The 20272-nt window shown below is 39.1% G+C and overlaps 1 protein-coding gene across 3 annotated transcripts in view; it reads right to left on the reverse strand.

Annotated features, from left to right (window-relative positions):
* LOC306997603 (period circadian protein homolog 2-like) overlaps positions 1-17212 on the reverse strand; it is a 28462-nt gene extending 11250 nt beyond the window's left edge. For 2 of the 3 annotated variants that reach the window (XR_013797401.1, XM_079610948.1), the window contains exons 1-17: positions 17083-17212; positions 15859-16264; positions 15495-15587; positions 15160-15314; positions 14945-15066; positions 13468-13669; positions 9558-9609; positions 7308-7450; positions 7083-7161; positions 5651-5757; positions 4143-4296; positions 3914-4022; positions 3192-3365; positions 2840-2936; positions 1276-1411; positions 999-1123; positions 706-831 (exon numbers count right to left, since the gene is read on the reverse strand). Coding sequence is in view for 2 of the 3 variants with exons in the window: in XM_079610948.1 (XP_079467074.1) it covers positions 706-831; positions 999-1123; positions 1276-1411; positions 2840-2936; positions 3192-3365; positions 3914-4022; positions 4143-4296; positions 5651-5757; positions 7083-7161; positions 7308-7450; positions 9558-9609; positions 13468-13669; positions 14945-15066; positions 15160-15314; positions 15495-15587; positions 15859-16214 (2230 nt within the window). In the remaining variant the exon portion in view is untranslated. The remainder of the gene's footprint in view (positions 1-705; positions 832-998; positions 1124-1275; positions 1412-2839; positions 2937-3191; positions 3366-3913; positions 4023-4142; positions 4297-5650; positions 5758-7082; positions 7162-7307; positions 7451-9557; positions 9610-13467; positions 13670-14944; positions 15067-15159; positions 15315-15494; positions 15588-15858; positions 16265-17082) is intronic. The other variant, XM_079610949.1, reaches the window with a different exon arrangement.
* Between the last annotated feature and the right edge of the window lie 3060 nt (positions 17213-20272).

Raw genomic sequence — 20272 nt, forward strand, 5'->3', positions numbered from 1 at the left:
TTGTATTAATAGTGGAGCAGATGGCATATAAGTTATAAACGTAATTAAAATAAACAAACCTGTTCTATCTCTATTCAGCATATATTCTCTAGCTCTGTGGGCATTATTGTCTGACTCGAACACCGTTACTGTGAGGTTCTGTTTTGATATATCATCTTTCTGTGAGATGAGATTGTCTTGGCTCTGAGTGCGAGCTGGTTAGGCTTTTTCTGGTGCGTTTTTCTCAGCCCCCGAAAAATGACAATTTAAACATGCTGTAAAAAATTATCTGTGGGGTATTTTGAGCTAAAACTTCAGACACATTCTGGGGACATCAGAGACTTATTTTACATCTTGTGAAAAGAGGCATAATAGGTCCCCTTTAAAATCATCTGACATAGTTGATTTGGACTGTTATACCTCTTATTTCTCAGCTGGGGTCATGTGGATTACTTGGAAGCTGCCTTAATATGGATTTTGGACCATCAAAAATGGACTGAAATGAGCCCTTCACTTGTATTAGATGGAGAACAATCTTCAAAATCCTCAAAAACCTTAATTTTTCTTCGGCTGAGGAAAGAAAGTCATATACATTTTGGGGGTGAGTAAAAGGAAATTTTAATTTTTAGACGAACTTCCCTTAAATAAAATAAATAAATGATGTAGGATTAATGAATAATTAAAAATATGTATGATTTTGTGATCATGTGTGTGATGTGTTGGTACCTGATTCTGGCTGTGTTTTCTTGTCCCCCACATGTACGATTGTGCTGCTGTAGGAACACTGAGACACCACACTGTCTGCCTTGCTGGGCAGGTCCAAAGGAGATAAATGCCCTTCCACAACACGACCTGGGGCAGGACATGAGCGAGGCTTTTCATTGGACTTTATAGACATAGATGATGCCACCTCTATACACCTCTAAAACCATTTTTTTTTTTTTAATAAGATTGAAAGAAGTATCTTTGTTTGATATTTATCAAAACAGTTTAAACAAATACAAAATATGAGACTATACCATCAGTTTGCTGAAGAGTGGCATCAGAGGCTTTCTTGTCCTCGTCTGAGTTTGAGGAGGTGGTGTTCGAGGAGAACTGGTACTTTCGTTTTACTGTGTTTGGGATGTTACAGGTCTCCAAATATCTGTAAGATACACACTTCACTATTGCCTCCATATAAAAAACACACACACACACACAACACACACACACACACGCACACGCGCACGCGCACACACACACACACACACACACACACACACACACACACACACACACACACACACACACACACACCTGATGACGCTGTCCAGACAGCTGATTTGCTGGTACGAGTACATTGCGTGGTCCTTGAGTTCCTCCATTGTGGCAGGTCCATCTCTGACCAGCAGTGCAGAGTCTTTCTGCTTTACAACAGGAGACCTAAGCCCTGCTAAAGAGACACAGTACATACTCAAACACACAATCACATGAACATTTAGACCTTGTAATACTGTAAAATAAGTGTTACTCTAGGGCAGGACCTCAAGTTCAGAGGCCAAGAGGGCATCATTTAATCCACATAAAATACAAAGGGCCACAACAAATTACATTGTAAGCTTACAAATGCAGTTTATTACCTATCTAAGACTACTACTTGCTAGTCCTTTAATGGTGGTCCTATTTAAAGTGTCACTGAACATAAAAAAAAAAAATATATATATATAAAAATTTTATACTCAAGAGTATAAAAGAAAAATCTCAAAATGAAGAAGAAAAACATTCTTGAGCAAATAAAAACTTTAAAGGGGTCATGACATGAGAAACCAAATTTGCCTTGATCTTTTGGTATATAAGAGGTCTTTGTACCATTAAAACGTCCTGCAAGTTTCATAGCTTAAGACTTCCTCCCCATTATAAACGAATCATTTATTTAATCAAGCTCTAAATACAGCTCGTTCTGGATCCATGGTAAGAAGTGACGTCACGGTACGAAGTGACGTACCAGCGTTTGCATATAGACCACCTCCAGCACAAGACAACTACGCTTAAAGCGCAAGACAACTACGCTCATTTCGTATCGTTGTCGCGCCCGCGCGCTGCGCGCCTCACAAGTGTTCGTCGACGGACAGCGAGTGGGTCTGTGTACAGGGAAATTACGATGCCACGCAGATGTGCTGTTCCTGGCTGTGGACAAACAACATCTTTGAATACGCTGCCGAAAGATCCAGACGTCAGGGAAAAATGGATGCACTTTATTTTTTGCAGACGTCCCAGTCACGGCAGTGTCAGTTTAAGCGTTTGTTCTATACATTTTAAGGATGACTGTTTTGAGAACAAATCCCAAAATGATGCTGGCTTTGCCAGAAAAACTGTTGCTCAAAGATAAGTCCGTGCCGACTATTCTGGGCTCAACAACGACGACGCAAACTGTAAGTAATGTATTTAAAACTTTAAACTACTTTTTAAATACGCTGAATCCACAAATGTTCTGGCTGGGGGCGTTAATAATTGATGCATAGGCACTGATGTTAGCCAATCATAACAGTGGGCGTTAACACTGAACTCTTAAAGGGGAAACACCCCCAAAACAGACTGTTTGAATCAGAGGATGAGAAACAGGGTGGGAAAAGGTCATAAATCACTACATTTTAAAAGTTTTTTTGTAAAAAAAACTATAGTAACACTATAATTGCACCTAAGGGAACATAATAATAAAATAAAAAAACCCATGTCATGACCCCTTTAAGAAGTCATTAAAGGGAGATTCATAGAGAGAAGTCTGCTTTTGTTTTTACAAGTCTCACACACACACACACGCGCACGCGCACGCGCACATGCACACGCACACGCACACACACACACACACACCCATACTCACTGTCCAAGGTCTTTTTCTGTGCGGATTTGGAAGAGGAGCCTTGCTGCTCCTGAGCCTTCAACATATGAACCCCTTTACAGATCTCCTGAAATGACCTCTGAAAAACATTTTTAGATGATGTGGTGAGGAGTGAACACTTGTACTGAACAAAAAATACATTAAAAGTCAGTGCAAAAGAAAACAGTATTCAGGGAACAAAAAAGAATCAGTATTATATTTCATTAATTTAGTCTTTTTTTAAGAGGGATTTAGCACTCCATTTCAAGTTCCCTGTGATAAAACTGACCATAAAACAGTTTCTTCTTTCAGAAATATCAGCTACTTTGGAAATTCTTCATTAAAAGAGAATTACCGGTTTTCTTTTGGTCCGCTCTTCCTTTCTTCTCTTTTCATTGCTCCCATTCCCACCGTTTGCTGCATTTCCATTTCCATTGCTGTCACTAGAGGACGCTACGCTCAGCAGGTGCTCATGGGAACCGTTGCTGCCACGACTGCCATAACCACTGGACCCCATACTGTGGACCGGCTATGAGACACGTTTACACAGTGCACTTCATTTCAGACTTTAAAATAAAACTAGCAACACATTCTGGCTACAGTCAAAGTGCACGTGCACCAATCAACCAATAGAAAGAGACAGAAATCTGATCTACATGCAAGATCTGTCTCGGTTCTCAAAAAAGAATATCAAGGCAAGACTTAAGTTTGCTATTCAACACCGACATTAGAAACCAGAACAGGACAGATAAGTCAAAGTGGATTTGCTTGTCATGTTTGGAAGTGTGAAGCATGTGGTGGAAGTGTTGGTTCAGGTGTGTTTTCTGCTTCTGCAAACTCGTTATTGTGACGTCAACTTATTGGCTTAGTTAGGCCAAAATAACATTAGTGTCTTTTTTCCATCATACAATAATTGTACAATCTCCATACAAACGCTTATGCATGGCATCCTCGCTATGCAGTGTGCTACTAGTGCATGAAAGAGAGAGTGTGCATGTAATGTGTGTGTGTGTGTGTGTGTGTGTGTGTGTGTGTGTGTGTGTGTGTGTGTGTGTGTGTGTGTGTGTGAGTTTTCACCTGAAGAAGCAGTCTGTGAATCTGTTCAGTGATTTCCTGTATATCTGAATCAATGGTTTTGTCCTCTGTTAAAGTGGGAGCTGAAAACACATCCTCATTCATTGGACCCCTGCACACAAAGTATATATCAAAAAGGAAATCACAAAAATAAAATTGATGTTATTAGCTACCTTTATCTACAGTAAATAAAATATCTTTCTTGTATACATAAGCACTGGTGAAAACTCACATGCGAACTTTGTGCCGTCCAATTACAAAGGACACCTTGCGGCTCCACGGGTTCACAAAGCTACACCAGCTCGTATCTAGAGTAACATATTCTCCATTTCTCACACAGAATCGGATAGAAGAGTGATCAAATGGCTGCCCAACATACTGCAGAACTGCAGGAGAGAGAGAGAGAGAGAGAGAGAGAGAGAGAGAGAGAGAGAGAGAGAGAGAGAGAGAGAGAGAGAGAGAGAGAGAGAGAGAGAGAGAGAGAGAGAGTGAGAGTGAGAGAGAATTAGGAAAGCAAGGACAATACTGTGTATATGAGCCATTCAATTTCATTTGTTAATGTCAATATAGTGACACCTGCTGGCTAAAGAATGTTATGCAAATTAATATTTGCTTAAAAGGGTAACTAAACCCTAAAACTACTTTTTTAGTTAATGATATGTAAGACTGGGGCTTTATTAATGCTGTTCATTGATTCAAGTAATTTTTTTGATATGGTATAAAGTGTTTTAATTCTACAATATATGGTGTAAAAACGTCTGAGTGCTGCCCTCTTCAGGTTGAACGGTGGCTACTGCAGTTGAAGTTTCCTATTGAAAGTTGTGGGGCCCTGTGACTTAAAGGACAAGTTCTGTATTTTACACTTAAAGCCCTGATTTAGATCGTTTCTGATGAAATAGAACGGTTAAGATTAAAATTTGGACACATGCTGCTGGCCCGAGAATTTTCGGTTTCTTTCGCTTCCCCCCCACCTCCACAATGGCTGCATAGGTGCACTGGAATATCCTTCCTAAAACAAATTAAACTTTCGTTTACAAAGACGTGAAACTCACCGAGTGGTCAGGTGTGTTCACTGATATGCTCACACAAAAATCACAGCAAAAGATGCTTTCCAACAGGTTTTATCGTAGTTTTTGTCCAACTCCATTGACTTGTATTGGATGTGCTGTGAGCTACAAGTCAGTGGAGTTGGACAAAAACTAATTTTTTGATTTATTGCATTTTTAAAATATTGCCAGTGGGTCAGGCTCTGACCAGGGGTTTAGTTACCCTTTAAATATTGCCTCCCTTGTAATTGACGTAATTGGAGTTGTGGAACTGTGGAAGAAGCCAGCAGATGTAAGGTTTTCAATCGTTGTTCACAATAAGTTTGTTTTTGTTGGATAACTGTCATTGTACTGATTTTTTTTTTTGTGAATAAACAAAACCATCGTACCATACCATCTCATCATTGGAGCACTATAGAATTCACTGTAACTGCATAGAAATGGGGTGAAATGGCAATCACACTTTAGTCACTACATGATTATAAATGTGGGCTGCATAATTCCAGTTATTGTTAGGTAGTACATAATGATCCTCAATGTAACTCTACCTCTCAAAGCAAATAAAATGAATTTGTAGAGCAAAGCATGACAAAAATTGAATGAAGCTAAAAGGAGAATCCGCCAGTGGAAGACCAGGAGGAGGCCATTTGAACAAAATAAACATCTTAATTGTGTTTTGTCTTAGAATCCTTACTTTTCCGGTGCACTGCCAGCATTCTAGGTCTGTCACTGGGATGCAGGTGTAACAGAAGAGGTGTCCCAATCAGGTCCTGGGGCAGATATCCTAACAGAGGCACCGCCCTGCAATGCAAGCAGCTATTAGGTATGCGTTGTGCTTTTCTTCTATCCTGATTTACAATCCTTATCCTTAACATTTAAGGCAGGAAACCAACATAACAAGGAAAATAAGATTAAATCCATTCCTTATGAGATTTTTTAAAACATAGACATACTGCAAGTGCTTTATCCACATTAAATAACATTAGCTAAATCAGTCTTTGCTGAAATTTGGTATTTGGAGAAAACAGTTATCTGAAATAGCACCCAGGTGGACAGTAACAAAGTACATTTACTTGAGTAATGTACTTAAGTACACTTTTCGAGTATCTGTACTTTACTTGAGAATATTTTTTTCTGGAAACTTTAACTTCACTACATTTGAAAGACAATTATCATACTTTTTACTGCACTACATTTCTGTCAAGGTCCTTCAATAGAAAGTAGTAACGTCAGGGATGATTTGGGTTGCATTTTGGTTGGAAATTAAAGTAGTTGACGTCAGAACTCGACTGATGTTGGTTTCTGACATCAACCCGATTTTCAACCACAATACAACGTCTGTCCAACATTGGAGATTAACGTCAATCTGACATTGTATTCTGACAGCAACCTGATTTTCATTTTCAATGTTGGGTTTGGTCTTCTAAATGAAAATTTTGTCATTGGAGCACACTAGCTAAGATAACAGTAAGACTAACATATTCACACTAAAAGCCAAAAAAACTGGGAACAGCCATTTGTGTGTCCGAAACCATTGTGGACGTTATTGAGCATTCAATCCCACGACTGGAACTGTGTTTTAGAAATAAATTTGATATTCATATTGATGGTAGGCAGGCATAGATTCAGAGGCAAAGTACGTATTACATGCAACAATAATAAAAAAATGCCGTGACATTTACTTTTATACTTAAGTATTTAAAAAAAGAGTACTTTAACTTAAGTAAAAATCAGTCTTTACAACTTTAACTTGTAACGGAGTAATATTTGACCAGTAGTATCTGTAGTTTGTACAAAGGAAGTTGTGTACTTTGTCCATACCTAAGACTACCTCCTTTCCCCAACAGTGGTTTTGCTGGAACTGAGGCAATTGCCTCCTATTAAATCTCTTTAGTTTTGAGATTTAAAAATGCGCCATTACGCCATTTGGCAAAGTTGCCAACCACAAGGCCATGAAGTGTGTCCAAAGTTTTAACCAGAGGAAAAATGTAAATATATAATGACAAATCGCTGCCTTATTGTTGCAAATTATCTTATCTTAGCATGACACAGTATTTGCAGGTGATAAAAAGAAGAGAAAACGAACTAACCACAGCCTAGTAATCATAGTTAATATAGACTCAAACCTTTCATCAACATCCTGAAACACACAGTTTGGTGTGTGCGTTGTGGTGAAGATTCTCTTATCAGCTGGAATTCTTGGTGCTGCATATTAGAAAAACACATCAAAAGAAATATTAAAACTAATAATTATATTTGATTCATGCTCATCAAATTGATCTTCGTTAATCCACCAAACAGAGCTTGAAACGTAACCACATGAGGGCAAGGGACAGATTGAGTGCGATTACCTTCGTATCCAGAGTGAACTCTCTCAGCCAGTATGAGGCAGCAGAAATGTTCCTCAGAGAGCTCAGAGTCTTGAACCTTCATCAAATATGGAGTCATCCTGAAGGGATAGTACTGCAGATCTCCTTCCTTCTCTTTACCACCACTACACACACAAAAACAGCTGCATTCAGGCCATGTCGCAATTACCATAATTACCTCAATTACGTTATTCCAACTTGTAAAAAGCATTCATGTCCTCATAGAGCTTGTAATTACAGCTTGCAAGCTGGGACACATAAACACCTAATTCCCGGTCCGAGGACGTAAACAGCTCAGGATATAATGTCAAATGTTGTCTTCTCGAAACTACGGTAATTATGACATGAATGCAGCAAAACACATAAACACATTTTAAAGATAATTTTAAACCAAGTCTTGCGTCACTAGACTTTTGACAAACAAAATAATAACTCTGTTTTACTTCACATCTTAATACAACAGGGCCAGATTTTACTAACAATTTGCGCCAACACAAACGCTCTTTTTGCTTTAAAAAAACGACTTTTAGGACTTACTAAAGTCTGGCAGCTGACCTTATGCATATGCCTTTTTAGGAGTTTCCCTTTCAGATGCACATTTTTGGGAGGAGAGTAATTAAACGTAATTTACTAGGTTTGCGACTTTGCGGTAGTCAGTTTACTGGTATTTGTGCCACTGTTTAACGCCAAAAAATGCGCTTGAAATGCTGCGTTGCTGTAGGAGGAGACACTGAACAGGGAGCGTGTGGTAGAAGGGAGATAACTTTCTCCACTCGTGTTCATTTATTTGGAACACCAGAGGAAGACGTTATCCGAACATGTCGTTTGCCACGCCATGCTATTTTCTGTTCCTGTTTTGTTAGTAGATTACCCGCACCTGATTATCATCGGCTCTGCTTGTTTGCGAATCTACGTTCATTTGTGCTGCTTTTGGTAGATTGTGGGTGATTCTCAAATGAAAAGCTCTATCCTAGTGAGGCAAGTGTCCTTCTAGTGCATGCTAGACTCCTCCTCAGCATTAAATGCTAGAATGAAATGGTCTAGTAAGTGCGCATTTGATGTCCAAAAGACGTCTTTTCAATGTCTTTTTCACAAAAGTCGGACGTTGAAAAGACGTCCACTGAGGAGCCAGAATTAAAGTTTTTATGACGTCTTTTTTTGACGTGTTCTGCACGTCCGATATAGACGTTCATCGAACCTTCGTACAAGGTTAAAAACTAGTTCAAATGTGGCCATTGTGGACATATTTTCAACATCATTTATGGTCTCATTTAGACATAATCACTTTGACTATTGCTGTCAGATGATGAGTCCGACCTGTTCCACTGTTTTGACCGAAGTTGCGGGTTTGATTCTCAATACCGGCAGGAAATGACTGAGGTGCACTTGACTTGAGCAAGGCAGTTGCTGTGTTCTTTAATTTAGCACATTGTCAGTAGATTACCGGCAGAATTTGACACTCCCATCTGCGCTTCTTTGGGATTTTGGTCTCACGCTAATTTTCTGTTTAGTAAATCTGGCCCTTAGATAGGAAAAGACCATTTGATTGACAGGTAAAGTGCAGGCTAAGTGCCTCTTAAATATTTTTTAAAGAATTGAAGGGCACCATTTCATCATGATGTTCAGTGATATCTTCTTTTAAAGCTCTTAAAGGATTAGTTCACTTTTCAAAATGAAAATTCTGTCATCATATACTCACCCTTAAGTTGTTTCAAACCTGTATTAATTTCTTTCCTCAGAATGTCAGTAACCAGACAGTTTCTGGTTCCCATTGACTTCCATAGTATATTTTTTTCCTACTATGGAAGTCTATGGGAACCAGAAACTGTCTGGTGACTGACATTCTTATAAATATCTTCCTTTGTGTTCAGCAGAGGAAAGAAATGCATACAGGTTTGAAACAACTTAAGGTTGAGTATATGATGACAGAATTTTCATTTTAAAAGTGAACTAATCCTTTAATGAAGCAGTACCTTGAAAATAGAACTTTGTTTCCTGGTGCATTAATAAAAAAAACTGCGCAACGCAACTCTTAAGTAACATACTAGCCAGCCAATAATATCGAAATACAGCCACAGTGCAGTGTGCAATATGCATCAGATAGCCTATATTTCAAACATATCACACTATATATGTATGTAATATGTATGTAATAAATCTAATAAATAATGACAGTGTTAAACATTACTTTTGCACTAATATTTATAAACACTTATCATAAATTTCTCTGACCTGATGCGACAGAAAAAGGATTTCTCCTGCATGAACTCAGTGGATGACGACTCTGGAAAACAGTGAAAGAGATGAATGTTATCAGAATGAATGTGAAAGAAACGGAGAGAGATAAAGAGAGTAAATAAATGAGGAAAACTCCCTCTACCTGTTTCCTCACAGACACAACCATATACTAAAGCCAGATTGTGTAAGTGTTTAAAACAGTTTTGTTATTTGAGTAATTGTTTTAATCAAACTAGTTTTTAAAAACTAGTTTGACATCAAACCAAATGTTGTAAAGGCGTGATTCTTCCAAACCAGAGCTGGTTGATTTGGCTCAAGATTGAGCCGAAGATTTTGGGGGAAAAAAATAATGGGGAAAATATGCATAACCAGGATCACTGAAAAAGTGGATGACCACAAGAGGAACCTTGATCTTGTGTTTAGAGAGAACTATTTGAAGAACAAACCAAGATATCATTTTTAACATACTTGACCTCAAATAAGTGTTTCAGATTTGTTGGATTCAAGACCTTCACTGGAATTACTGTTAATTTTGCTGCTATTTTATCATATATATTACTATATATATATATATACTGCCAGGCCAAAAAAAAAAAAAGTCGCTGTTTGGATTTAAATAGGATTTATATCAACCCCACCCCATTGCAAATCAGCCTTGTTGGCAAAATTTAGACTTTCAGCTGTTTGCAATGAACAAATCAAACAAAAGTCATTGAAATAGCTCAACACAACAAATGTTTCAAGTGGTTTCTCCAAATTCAACTGAAAATGCAACTTTTAATGACTTCTGCTGTCTCAAAATTATTTACCCCCTTCATGGCAAACATTTTTAGTACTTAGCCTTTTGCTGTTATGACCTGCTGGAAACGAGACACCAACTTCTGGCAGCGTCTCTGACTAATCTCAGCTCATTCATGAGCAATGGCCTCCAGTTCGGTAATATTCTTGGGTTTGCGTGTTGCAAACGCCTTCTTCAAATCCCACCAGAGATTTTCTAAGGGGTTCAAGTCAGTACCTGATGGCCACTGTAGAAACTTCCAGGGCTTCTTCTGCAACCAAGCCTTAGTGGAATGGGTATGCTTGGGATCATTGTCCTGTTGGCCAAAGGTCCAACGACGCCCAAGCTTCAGCTTCCTCACTGACAGCATGACAATTAGTATTTCCTGATACTTCAAAGAATCCCTCTTGACTTCCACACGCAGCAGGTCTCCAGTGCCAGGGGATGCAAATCAGCCCCAGAGCATCACCGAGCACCACCATGCTGAACTGTAGACAGAGTGATCTTTTCAGCATATGCTTCATTCTTCTTCCTCCAGACATACAGCTGATCCATAGAGCCGAAAAGATCCAGTTTTGTTTCATCGCTCCACAGAACAAAATCCCAAATCTTCATGGGTTATTTATATGATTTTGAGCAAATTGAGCCACATTTTCTTGTGCTTTTGAGTCAGTAGTGGTGTACGTCTTGGAGTTCTGGCATGCGTTTAGTACGAGCCTTACTGTGCAAGCTGAAACCTCAATGCCCGTGGCCACCAAAGTCTGGCTGCAGGTCTATTGCAGTCACTCAAGGGTTTATCTGCCTTCTCAGAAATCTGGTTTGCAGCCATTGATATCTGCCTTTTTCTGTCCCGTCCAGGTAGCGTAACCACTGTTCCTTTAACTTTGAACTTGCAAACTCTGCTTCCTAGGAACATATAGTGCCTTCGCTATCGTTTGGTATCCTGTAACTTGTTTGTGAAGGGCGATGATATCTTCTCTTAACTTTTTGGACCATTCTTTTGACTTCGCCATATTTCCAACATGCAGTCAAACATGACACTCAACAAACTTAGCCAGTTCAGATATTTCATGTGTTCTAGCTCAAGCACACCTGGTGCAACTAATGAAGCCCTTGATTAGTTGCATCAGGTGTGCTTGACCCCGGATTTCCACCAACTGCGGATCGGCTCCGCTGCGTGTCGGCTCCGTGCTCCGCCGTCCTTCAATACTCACCAGGTCCGGATTTGATGTGGAACGGCTAGTTGCCAGCATGACTGACAGCTGAAATCAGGGGACCCACAAGATTCACGTATGATTGTGCGATATAACCTGTCCCGCACAATCTGCCCTGTGCTGAATTGCTGTGGAATGGCTGCGGCATCCGGCAAAAATAGAAGCTCTGTGTATATGCTCCGGAGGGCTGCGGATCGCCGCAGCCGTTCCGCAGTTCGTGAAAATACACACATTGACTTTAATGGAAACCTATTGACTCCGCCGCCGTTCCGGAGCGGATCCGCAGCCGTTCCGCAGTTTGTGGAAATTGGGGGTGACACAACACCTGTTTGGCAGATATGTGCTGTTGTGAGGGAGTCACAATCAGGGGGTTGAATAATTTTGAGACTGCAGAAGTAATTAACAGTTGCATTTTCAGTTGAATTTGGGGAAACCACTTGAAACATTTGTTGTGTTGAGCGATTTCAATTACTTTTGTTTGATTTGTTTATTGCAAACAGCAGAAAGTCATTTTGCCAATAAACCTGATTTGCAATGGGGGTTGAATAATTTTGATTACAATTGTATGTATGTATTTTGTTTGTCACTGGCTATGTATACATTTATATTTTTATGTTGTTTCAATGTTTTGTAAACCGAAACGTGAGCACAGTAAACTGACTCTCGGATTGTGCGCCAGTGTCGAATTGAGTTCTCTTTTGCATCTTGTGCTTGAATGGACAAAAACAGACATACTTATGTCAAAATGTCATTATAATTGTCCCTGGTTCAATAGGGTACTCTTGTAAGAAAGTAGCAGTGGCTGGGACAGACTTTAAGTATCACCTCCACTTTAAAAGATGCAATCTTGACACTCAACAACACTCAATCTAATCCTGTTTACATGAAATAAGCTGCTTCCGGGCAGGTTTGAGCTTACGGACCTGTTGCTATGACAGCAACTCCAGGATGAGCTTTGAAAAACCTAACAATCCTTTATCATGTCAAATCGTCAACAATGAAATCCAGCTTATTGAGTAATCCATGTAGGAAGAACGGACCCCAGGCCAGTAGAAAACAATCCTCAGCGTTGAGCCCTGCTATATTAGGCACAGCTAAATGTGCCATTTATTATAATCAGTTTATGTAAAGACTGTTTTAAGTTCACTTAAATTAAAAAAATGTTATATTATATAAAGCCAATTAAATATGAAAAATGATGGCTTTCAATTTATACAGTAATACTGAATGGCTATAAGTACTCATTTCATCCGCAGAAACTGAGAAAAAATGATTTTAACAGAGATATCAGTAGCAGTAGTTACATAGGGGTCATTTTTGCCATTGTCGATATTGTCGCCACCACTTTTTGAAACATGTCACACCACAGATACAGATCCCAATAAAAAAGAAACATCTTGAGTTGAGTAGCAGTGTATTAATTTAATTCGCTTGTGTTATAGGGCATATCTGTCTGAGTGTTCGTTGCTGCTGTTATCAGTCTTCACACGGACTAACGCTTCAATCTAACGCTATTGCTATTGCAGAGACACAATTTTCGGTAAAATCACAAAACAAAATGCACACAAAGCCTTGATATACAATCCCTGATGAACTTATTTGGCTTTAATGACAAAAATAAATAAAAAATATACAAGGGCAGATTAGAACTCAAAACCTCTGGCATGCATAACAAATACTCCACCACCAGACCATTAGGACACACACACATTAAATGCAAATCTATGCATTGATTTGGACATGTGTAATTATGTATTAAAATATAAAAATATATGGAAAATGTTAATGTTAGGTGCAATTAATTGCTATTAATTACAGAAAAAACGTGTGATTAATTCGGTGTTTTTTTTACCGATTGACAGCACTACAGTAGTTTAAATCAGTCCAGTGCACTACGCACTGGTAGACTGACCTGTCCCGGTGCACATGCTCCAAGATGGAAGCCTGTATGGTGTTGTAAAACTGTAGAACACACTGACGTCACGAGGAGCCAGAAACTCCACAAACTTTCTGTCGTTGAACTCATCCTTTCTGCAGTTCAAGATCCCTGCAGCCTGTTCCGAAATGTACACAATCTTCCCCGTGATCAGGGACACCGCAACTGCAAAAATATCCTTCACACACAAAAACAGTTTCAGACATTGCGTTTGTGTTCTTCTGTCACATAATGAGTCAAGTCACATTTATTTATATAGCGCTTTTTACAATACAGATTGTTTCAAAGCAGCTTTACAGAGATAACAGGAAAATAATGCAACAAAGTTTGAAACAGAAGAACATAGCGTCACAGTCCAGCTTAAGTGAGTTCAGTGATGTTTCACTTTTGTTGTAAAAGTGTTATTATTTTAGTTCATTTATATATATAGCTGCTCTGGAGAAAACTGTGATGTCATTGTCCAGCTCAGTTCAGTTCTCATATAATAGTGTCAATGCAGACAGATCAATATTTTTGTTGAAAATTAAATTAAATGTTAAATGTAATGTCCCCAACTAATGTCCAGCTATCAAGTTCAACTAAACCACCAATATGCAAAAATTATAAACATGAAACTTAAACCAAATTTTTTATAAAAATGATTGTATAGAAATGATACAATACTTCCCAACAAGTCTTATTTTAGAGTAATAACACTGTTGTATGTTAAGCCGCGTTTCCATTACCCTTAAAGTTGTGCAAATTGAAATTGCGAATTGAAAATACGCCCAATGGAAACACGTCAATTTGCAAAAAACTCCCAAATATCCCCAAAAAAGTTTTTACGCTCGCATGATGCGGTTTTTCAGGCAATTCGAAAATAAGAATATTTTGCAAAACTGCAATGGAAACAGTGGTTTTTGCACATTTACGCACATTTGTACGTAAAAGTCTATCATTCTTTAAAGATGACGCGGTATGTTTGGACAGAAGACGAGACAGAGTTCTTTATTAAACTCATAAAAGACGGGAAATGCTGGATTCTAAACAACAAAGAAATATAATATAATTGCATTTAAAAAAAAAAGTAAACTAATGGCTGGCATATACATAAACCTACTAACACCCGTTGCCATGATTTTTGTAATTACTTATTGCGAGAGGAAAAATTTACGTTTTAGTCGCATAACAACAGTTAATGGAAACGCCGTCATTACGCAATAGTTTTTTATCGATATTTAGATGCGCAAATCTGTAATGGAAACGCGGCTATATATAAATCTGGGTTCTGCATATGCAGTCCATCACATGTAGTCTAGGACTATTATTGTGTTTTAACTGATTTTTACATTGGCACAATTAGCTTTACTCAAAATTATGCTTGCAGAGAGTTGAATATGCTGAGCACATAAGTAAGAACCGTTTAAAGGTGTGTGTGTGTGTGTGTGTGTGTGTGTTTGTGTGTGCAACTCACAGCATTTTTGAGTGTATATTCTGAGGTAATACTGTTGACTTCTTCGATGGTGTATGAGGGTACGTCCAGACCGGAGGGCTGACTGTCATTGATCATAAGCATCTGATAGTACTCTTCATTGGCTGCAGAAACAAAGAAAAACATGCCAAGCTTACACATATGCATTCACAAACACAGAAAAACTGCAGAAATTAATCTGTTTGTGCTTGTCTGACCTTTGACTTGTTTGATGCAGCGCAGGGCGTATCTGAGAGTGTGAAGTGTGCTCGCCCGGCCCTTGCTGCGCTTGTCGGGAGGGAGGTGATATTTCAGCTCTTTTAGGGACATAAAAAGCTCCTTCTGAGTCTTAGCCTTTGCTGACTCTTCACTACTGCAGAGACAACACACACAAAATGACACGGTTATTAATCCCTACTGTGATACTTAAAGGGGTCACTGCATGTTTTACAATGTAAAACAGGAATTAAGACTCCCTCACCAGTCAAAAAGAGGAGCTGGTCAACTTAAGTGTTTGTATCGTATAGCTATTTAATGACTGTGGCGGTGTTACCTGCAGCCGCTGGTTGATGGGTTGTCTTGCTCTGAACTGATCAGGCTGAACGCATTGTTGCTACTCGGAGGGGAAAGACTTTGAGAGTTTGAGCTATAGAAGAAAAGAGGTGATGAGAACAACACATTTCAGTGAGACACAAAACGACTGGAGAATTTCTGACAAGAGGTCAGGGCATTATTATCAAGACATGTTGCATCACAGCCAATTCATCCATACTTGCGTGAGCTGTCTGATGCGCCAGCTGTGTTGCATAGTGTGTTTGCTACTTTGGGGGCGGAGCAATGAAGGGAGGGGTGTGTTTGTTTGGGTGTCGATTTCACTTTACAGCACCTTTAAGGCGTTAACACTGAATGCATCTCACCTCTTGTTACTACCAGAGGATGCCATGGTTCCATAATCTTTTCCGTTTCCACTGGAACTCCCCACAGACTCATTACCGTGCGATTCATTACTGTGCGATTCATTACTGTGAGATTCATTACTGTGAGATTCTGTGCCACTTCCACTGGAGCCATTTCCACCCATCTCCATGTCATCATGCATCTGTGTTTGAGGTCTGGGAGAGGTGTGTGGGTCATGACTGCTGTCACTCCCGGCAGAGGCTTCACCCATGCGGTGCATGTGAGACATGGAAACACACGGGGACTCCGGCTCGCCCTCCTCAAACGCGCCCCTGTACATGTAGTGCTTCGGCTCGGGCTCACCTGACATGGACATGGTCAAGCTTTACAGGTCAAAGCTCCCCTGATCCCATTATACTGTTGTAGCTGAGAAAAAGACATATGGTAAGATAAGGCAAACAAATTAATAATTATATTTATTGATTATGGAAGCCATTAATTAATCTCATGTTATCTTTGGCTAATAAAACTGAAATAATGAGAGTCAATAACATGATGTTCACTTTTCTGTCTGAATCATTTTATTTATTCAAAATACATGAAAAGGCTTGAATACACCACTTTTATAATAATTTTTAATTAACATTAGTTAATGGCAGGGTGATACAGACACACACGACTGTATTAATTAATGTACAGCAAATTCTCACTGGCTTTATTAATCATTCTTCATGCGTTTTGTTCAGAGCCTGAAGTGCTCATAAAAGGAATAAAATATATTGTGAAAGACATGATGGGTTTTATAACATTTTATTTGTAATTTTTACCGTGGGAATGTAAAAAAAAAAAAAAAAAGATACAAATTTTTTTTTTTTTTTGTAGTTGCATGCATTAATTATCTTAGAGATATAGACTGCAATTTACGTGGACTAAAAACACGTTGACCTGCAATGCACTGCACGGTACACTGACACAGTTATGTAAAAGTCGTGCCACCACCGTTACCGTTACCCATCGATTTACAGCTGTTCTTAAATGGCATACACGCAGGAATACGGAAAACCCGTATAATATTGTATATATATATTGTATTATAATCAGTACACCCCAAAAATATAAGAAGACTACACAAAACAAAACGATTTAAAGTACCCGCGCATGCGCAGTAGCGTTACCCGAGTAGTTATGCAACACTTTTTGAACGTCTATGATGTTAACAAAATAAGTAGTATAAAGTCACAAACCTGCAAGAGCACGCTCTATCCACGTTTTATCCCAGGAATTTGTTGGTATCAATGTTTTCCCGGGTTACTCTTGTCAGAGTGGGACATAGTGTGTATATACAGTTCTTCACCGTTCCCGATTCACTCTGAGACAGGAGTGGCTCGCGCTCTGACCTGAATTCTGGCCCCTCCCCTTCTACTTCCCATTGGCTGGTGCACAAGGGTTCCCATGGAAAACACCACCGAGTGACGTCAACGCGCGCTCATTGGTGAATGGCTCCGCCAGTCTCTTTATGTAAACCGCCAAGGCGCCTCACGTGGAACCCCACGCTGACGTTATGTCGTGGAAAGTGTAGAAATCATATAAAGTTCAAAACAACGGTACCGTGTCTACTCTATATGAAGAGAAAATATTATTCGTTATTCCGAGTGCAAATGTACTAATTTAATACAGCAAAAAAAATAAAAAATAAAAATAAAATACGTAACTACGTGCGTTTTACGCTGCTTTACTGGCACACTAATAATTTTATTTAAGTGAACTGTTTTGTATTTTTCTGGTACTGTGTGTAGGATACGGATCTCTTCTGTTACGCTATTTCGTAGTTCTGACCATAGACAGTAGGTTTGGACCTGGACTGACACATTGGGTGTTGTATAACGCCAGCCACAGGAGGAGACACACCCTCATAATAAGACTTGCTCACACCCTTAGACACCGAAATGGTATTTCAGTAATAGAGACAGTGAGCATGAAAACATCTTGAATAAACAGTTTATGCACATGCACTAAGTTTGCTTTTAAAGGGCTCCAGACTAACACTAAAGAGCAGTAGCACTGCATGGTGCCAGCAACTGATTTAATCATAAAGGTAATGCAAAGTACTTTTGTTTTGCATTAATAAGTGCAGTTACTAATAATGTTACTTTATTTCTTGGAAATGCACATTTGACAATAAAGCACTGAGCTTGAGTTGAGATGCAAATAAAATGAACTTTTATTAACAACAGAACGTTTTTTTTTTTACATGAAATAAAATGAAAAATAAATATTCTACTCTTATTAAATGTCCCATTGTTAGACACAAACAACTTTGATATTCAACATAATACAATGTCATAGATCACTATTTTCCAGATAGACAAAATGAGATCAGAACTGAAAATCAACTCAAAACTGAAAATAAATACATTTGTGAAACAAATACATTTAATTCAGCTGTTGGACCTCCTATCTGTGAGACTCGTCGTTATCCTGGATGAGGCCAGTGACCGTCGTCCGCAAACTTCAGGAGCTCGGATTCGGAAGATGCTGTTTTGCAGTGCAGTCGATGGTGTAGATTAGAAGGAGAGCAGAACGTGAGTTTTCCCAGTCTCACTGTATACAGTGCAATGAGTGCATAAAGAATTACCCCCTTTTCACCTTTAGATTTTTTACTACAGTAATAATAGGCAAATCAGGGATAGTTTACTTAGGTAAAGGGTGTTTGTGCCCTTTTCATGAGAATCCAGTGGACGAATGAAAGCACATTGATATGTTACTTTGATATAAATATCTTTAATTAAACTCTAAATTTAATTAATAATATGATTCAGCGCGGCATTTCCAGTCTCACAAGTCAAAGGATATTCTTATTATACTGTAGCCTATATATATATATCTTCTTTTTTTTTGAACACTTGTGTGCAGGTCCCTGTAAAATGTGAATAAACTCCTTAAATGTTAGTTGTATAAAGAGTCACTGGTTGTTCTGTACCTGAAATACAGAGGTGTCAAAAGTATTCACATTCATTACTCAAGTAGAAGTACAGATACTAGGGTTTAAAATGACTTCTGTAGAAGTTGAAGTATCAACTCAAGCTTTTTACTCAAGTAAAAGTGTAAAAGTACATGGTTTCAAAACTACTTAAAGTATAAAAGTAAAAGTAATGCAAGGCAAAAAATGCCATTAAGGACAAAAGCTTAGACCGCGCCAAAGGGGCCTATAGTGCACCCCACCTCCTCAAAAAAAACCAAAAAAAAAATCTAAGGCCATAATGACTATAATGTTATATATATTAAAATGTAAATGTTGAAAAAACTTGTGAGGCACTAGACTAGGCTATAGCTGTATAACAGGTATACCTGTTTCAGCCACATATAAGGATTTCGGATATTGCCATCTTTGTGGGGATATTTTGACACTATAATGGTTGCGCGCACACACACACTCTCTCTCTCCCACACACACTCTCTCTCTCTCTCTCACACACACACACACGCACGCACTCTCTCTCTCACACACACACATGCACGCACACTCTCTCTCTCTCTTCTCTCTCTTCTCTCTCTCCACACTCTCTCTCTTCTCTCTCACACACACACTCTCTCTCCTCTCTCTCTCTCACACACACACTCTCTCTCTTCTCTCTCACACACACACTCTCTCCTCTCTCTCTCTCTCTCTCTCTCTCTCTCACACACACACACACACTCTCTCTCTCTCTCACACACACACACTCTCACTCTCTCTCTCTCTCTCACACTCTCTCTCTCTCTCTCTCTCTCTCTCTCTCTCTCTCTCACACACACACACACACACACACTCAGTCTCCCTCTCACACACACACGCACACACTCTCTCTCACCTCTCTCTCTCACCTCTCTCTCTCACACACACGCGCGCACGCACGCACACACACACACACTAACGATTATGTTTGCCACTTATCCCGCGATTGTCATACAGTAGGCAATATTGTAAAAACGGCTGTCCCCAAAGCAATATTTGACGCGATTTGCCCCGTATTCTTGAGCACAAAACTGTTGATTTCTCCCTCGCTTACCGCATCTACAGTAGGTTTCCTTCGGAGGAGTTTTGCCGCTTCGCACAAACCAAATGTAAGTTAACTAGCACTACAGCGCGCCGCGCGGACAGCCTCTCACAAGTTAGAAAGAAAACACAAAGCCAATCAGTTTAGCGATGTGTGTTCAGGAGGCGGGACTCAGATCTATTGTAGTATAATTGGCCATTTTTTGAACGACGAGTCCAGAATGAAAACAAGTGGGAATGAAAACAAGCAGAAATGAAATAGGAGTAACGAGGCTATTTTTAAAATGTAAGGAGTAGAAAGTACAGATAATTGCGTGAAAATGTAAGGAGTAGAAGTAAAAAGTCGGCTGAAAAATAATTACTCAAGTAAAGTATAGATACCCAAAATTTCTACTTAA

This window comes from Phoxinus phoxinus (assembly GCF_949152265.1).
Source record: "Phoxinus phoxinus genome assembly, chromosome: 4".
Lineage (NCBI taxonomy): Eukaryota > Metazoa > Chordata > Actinopteri > Cypriniformes > Leuciscidae > Phoxinus > Phoxinus phoxinus.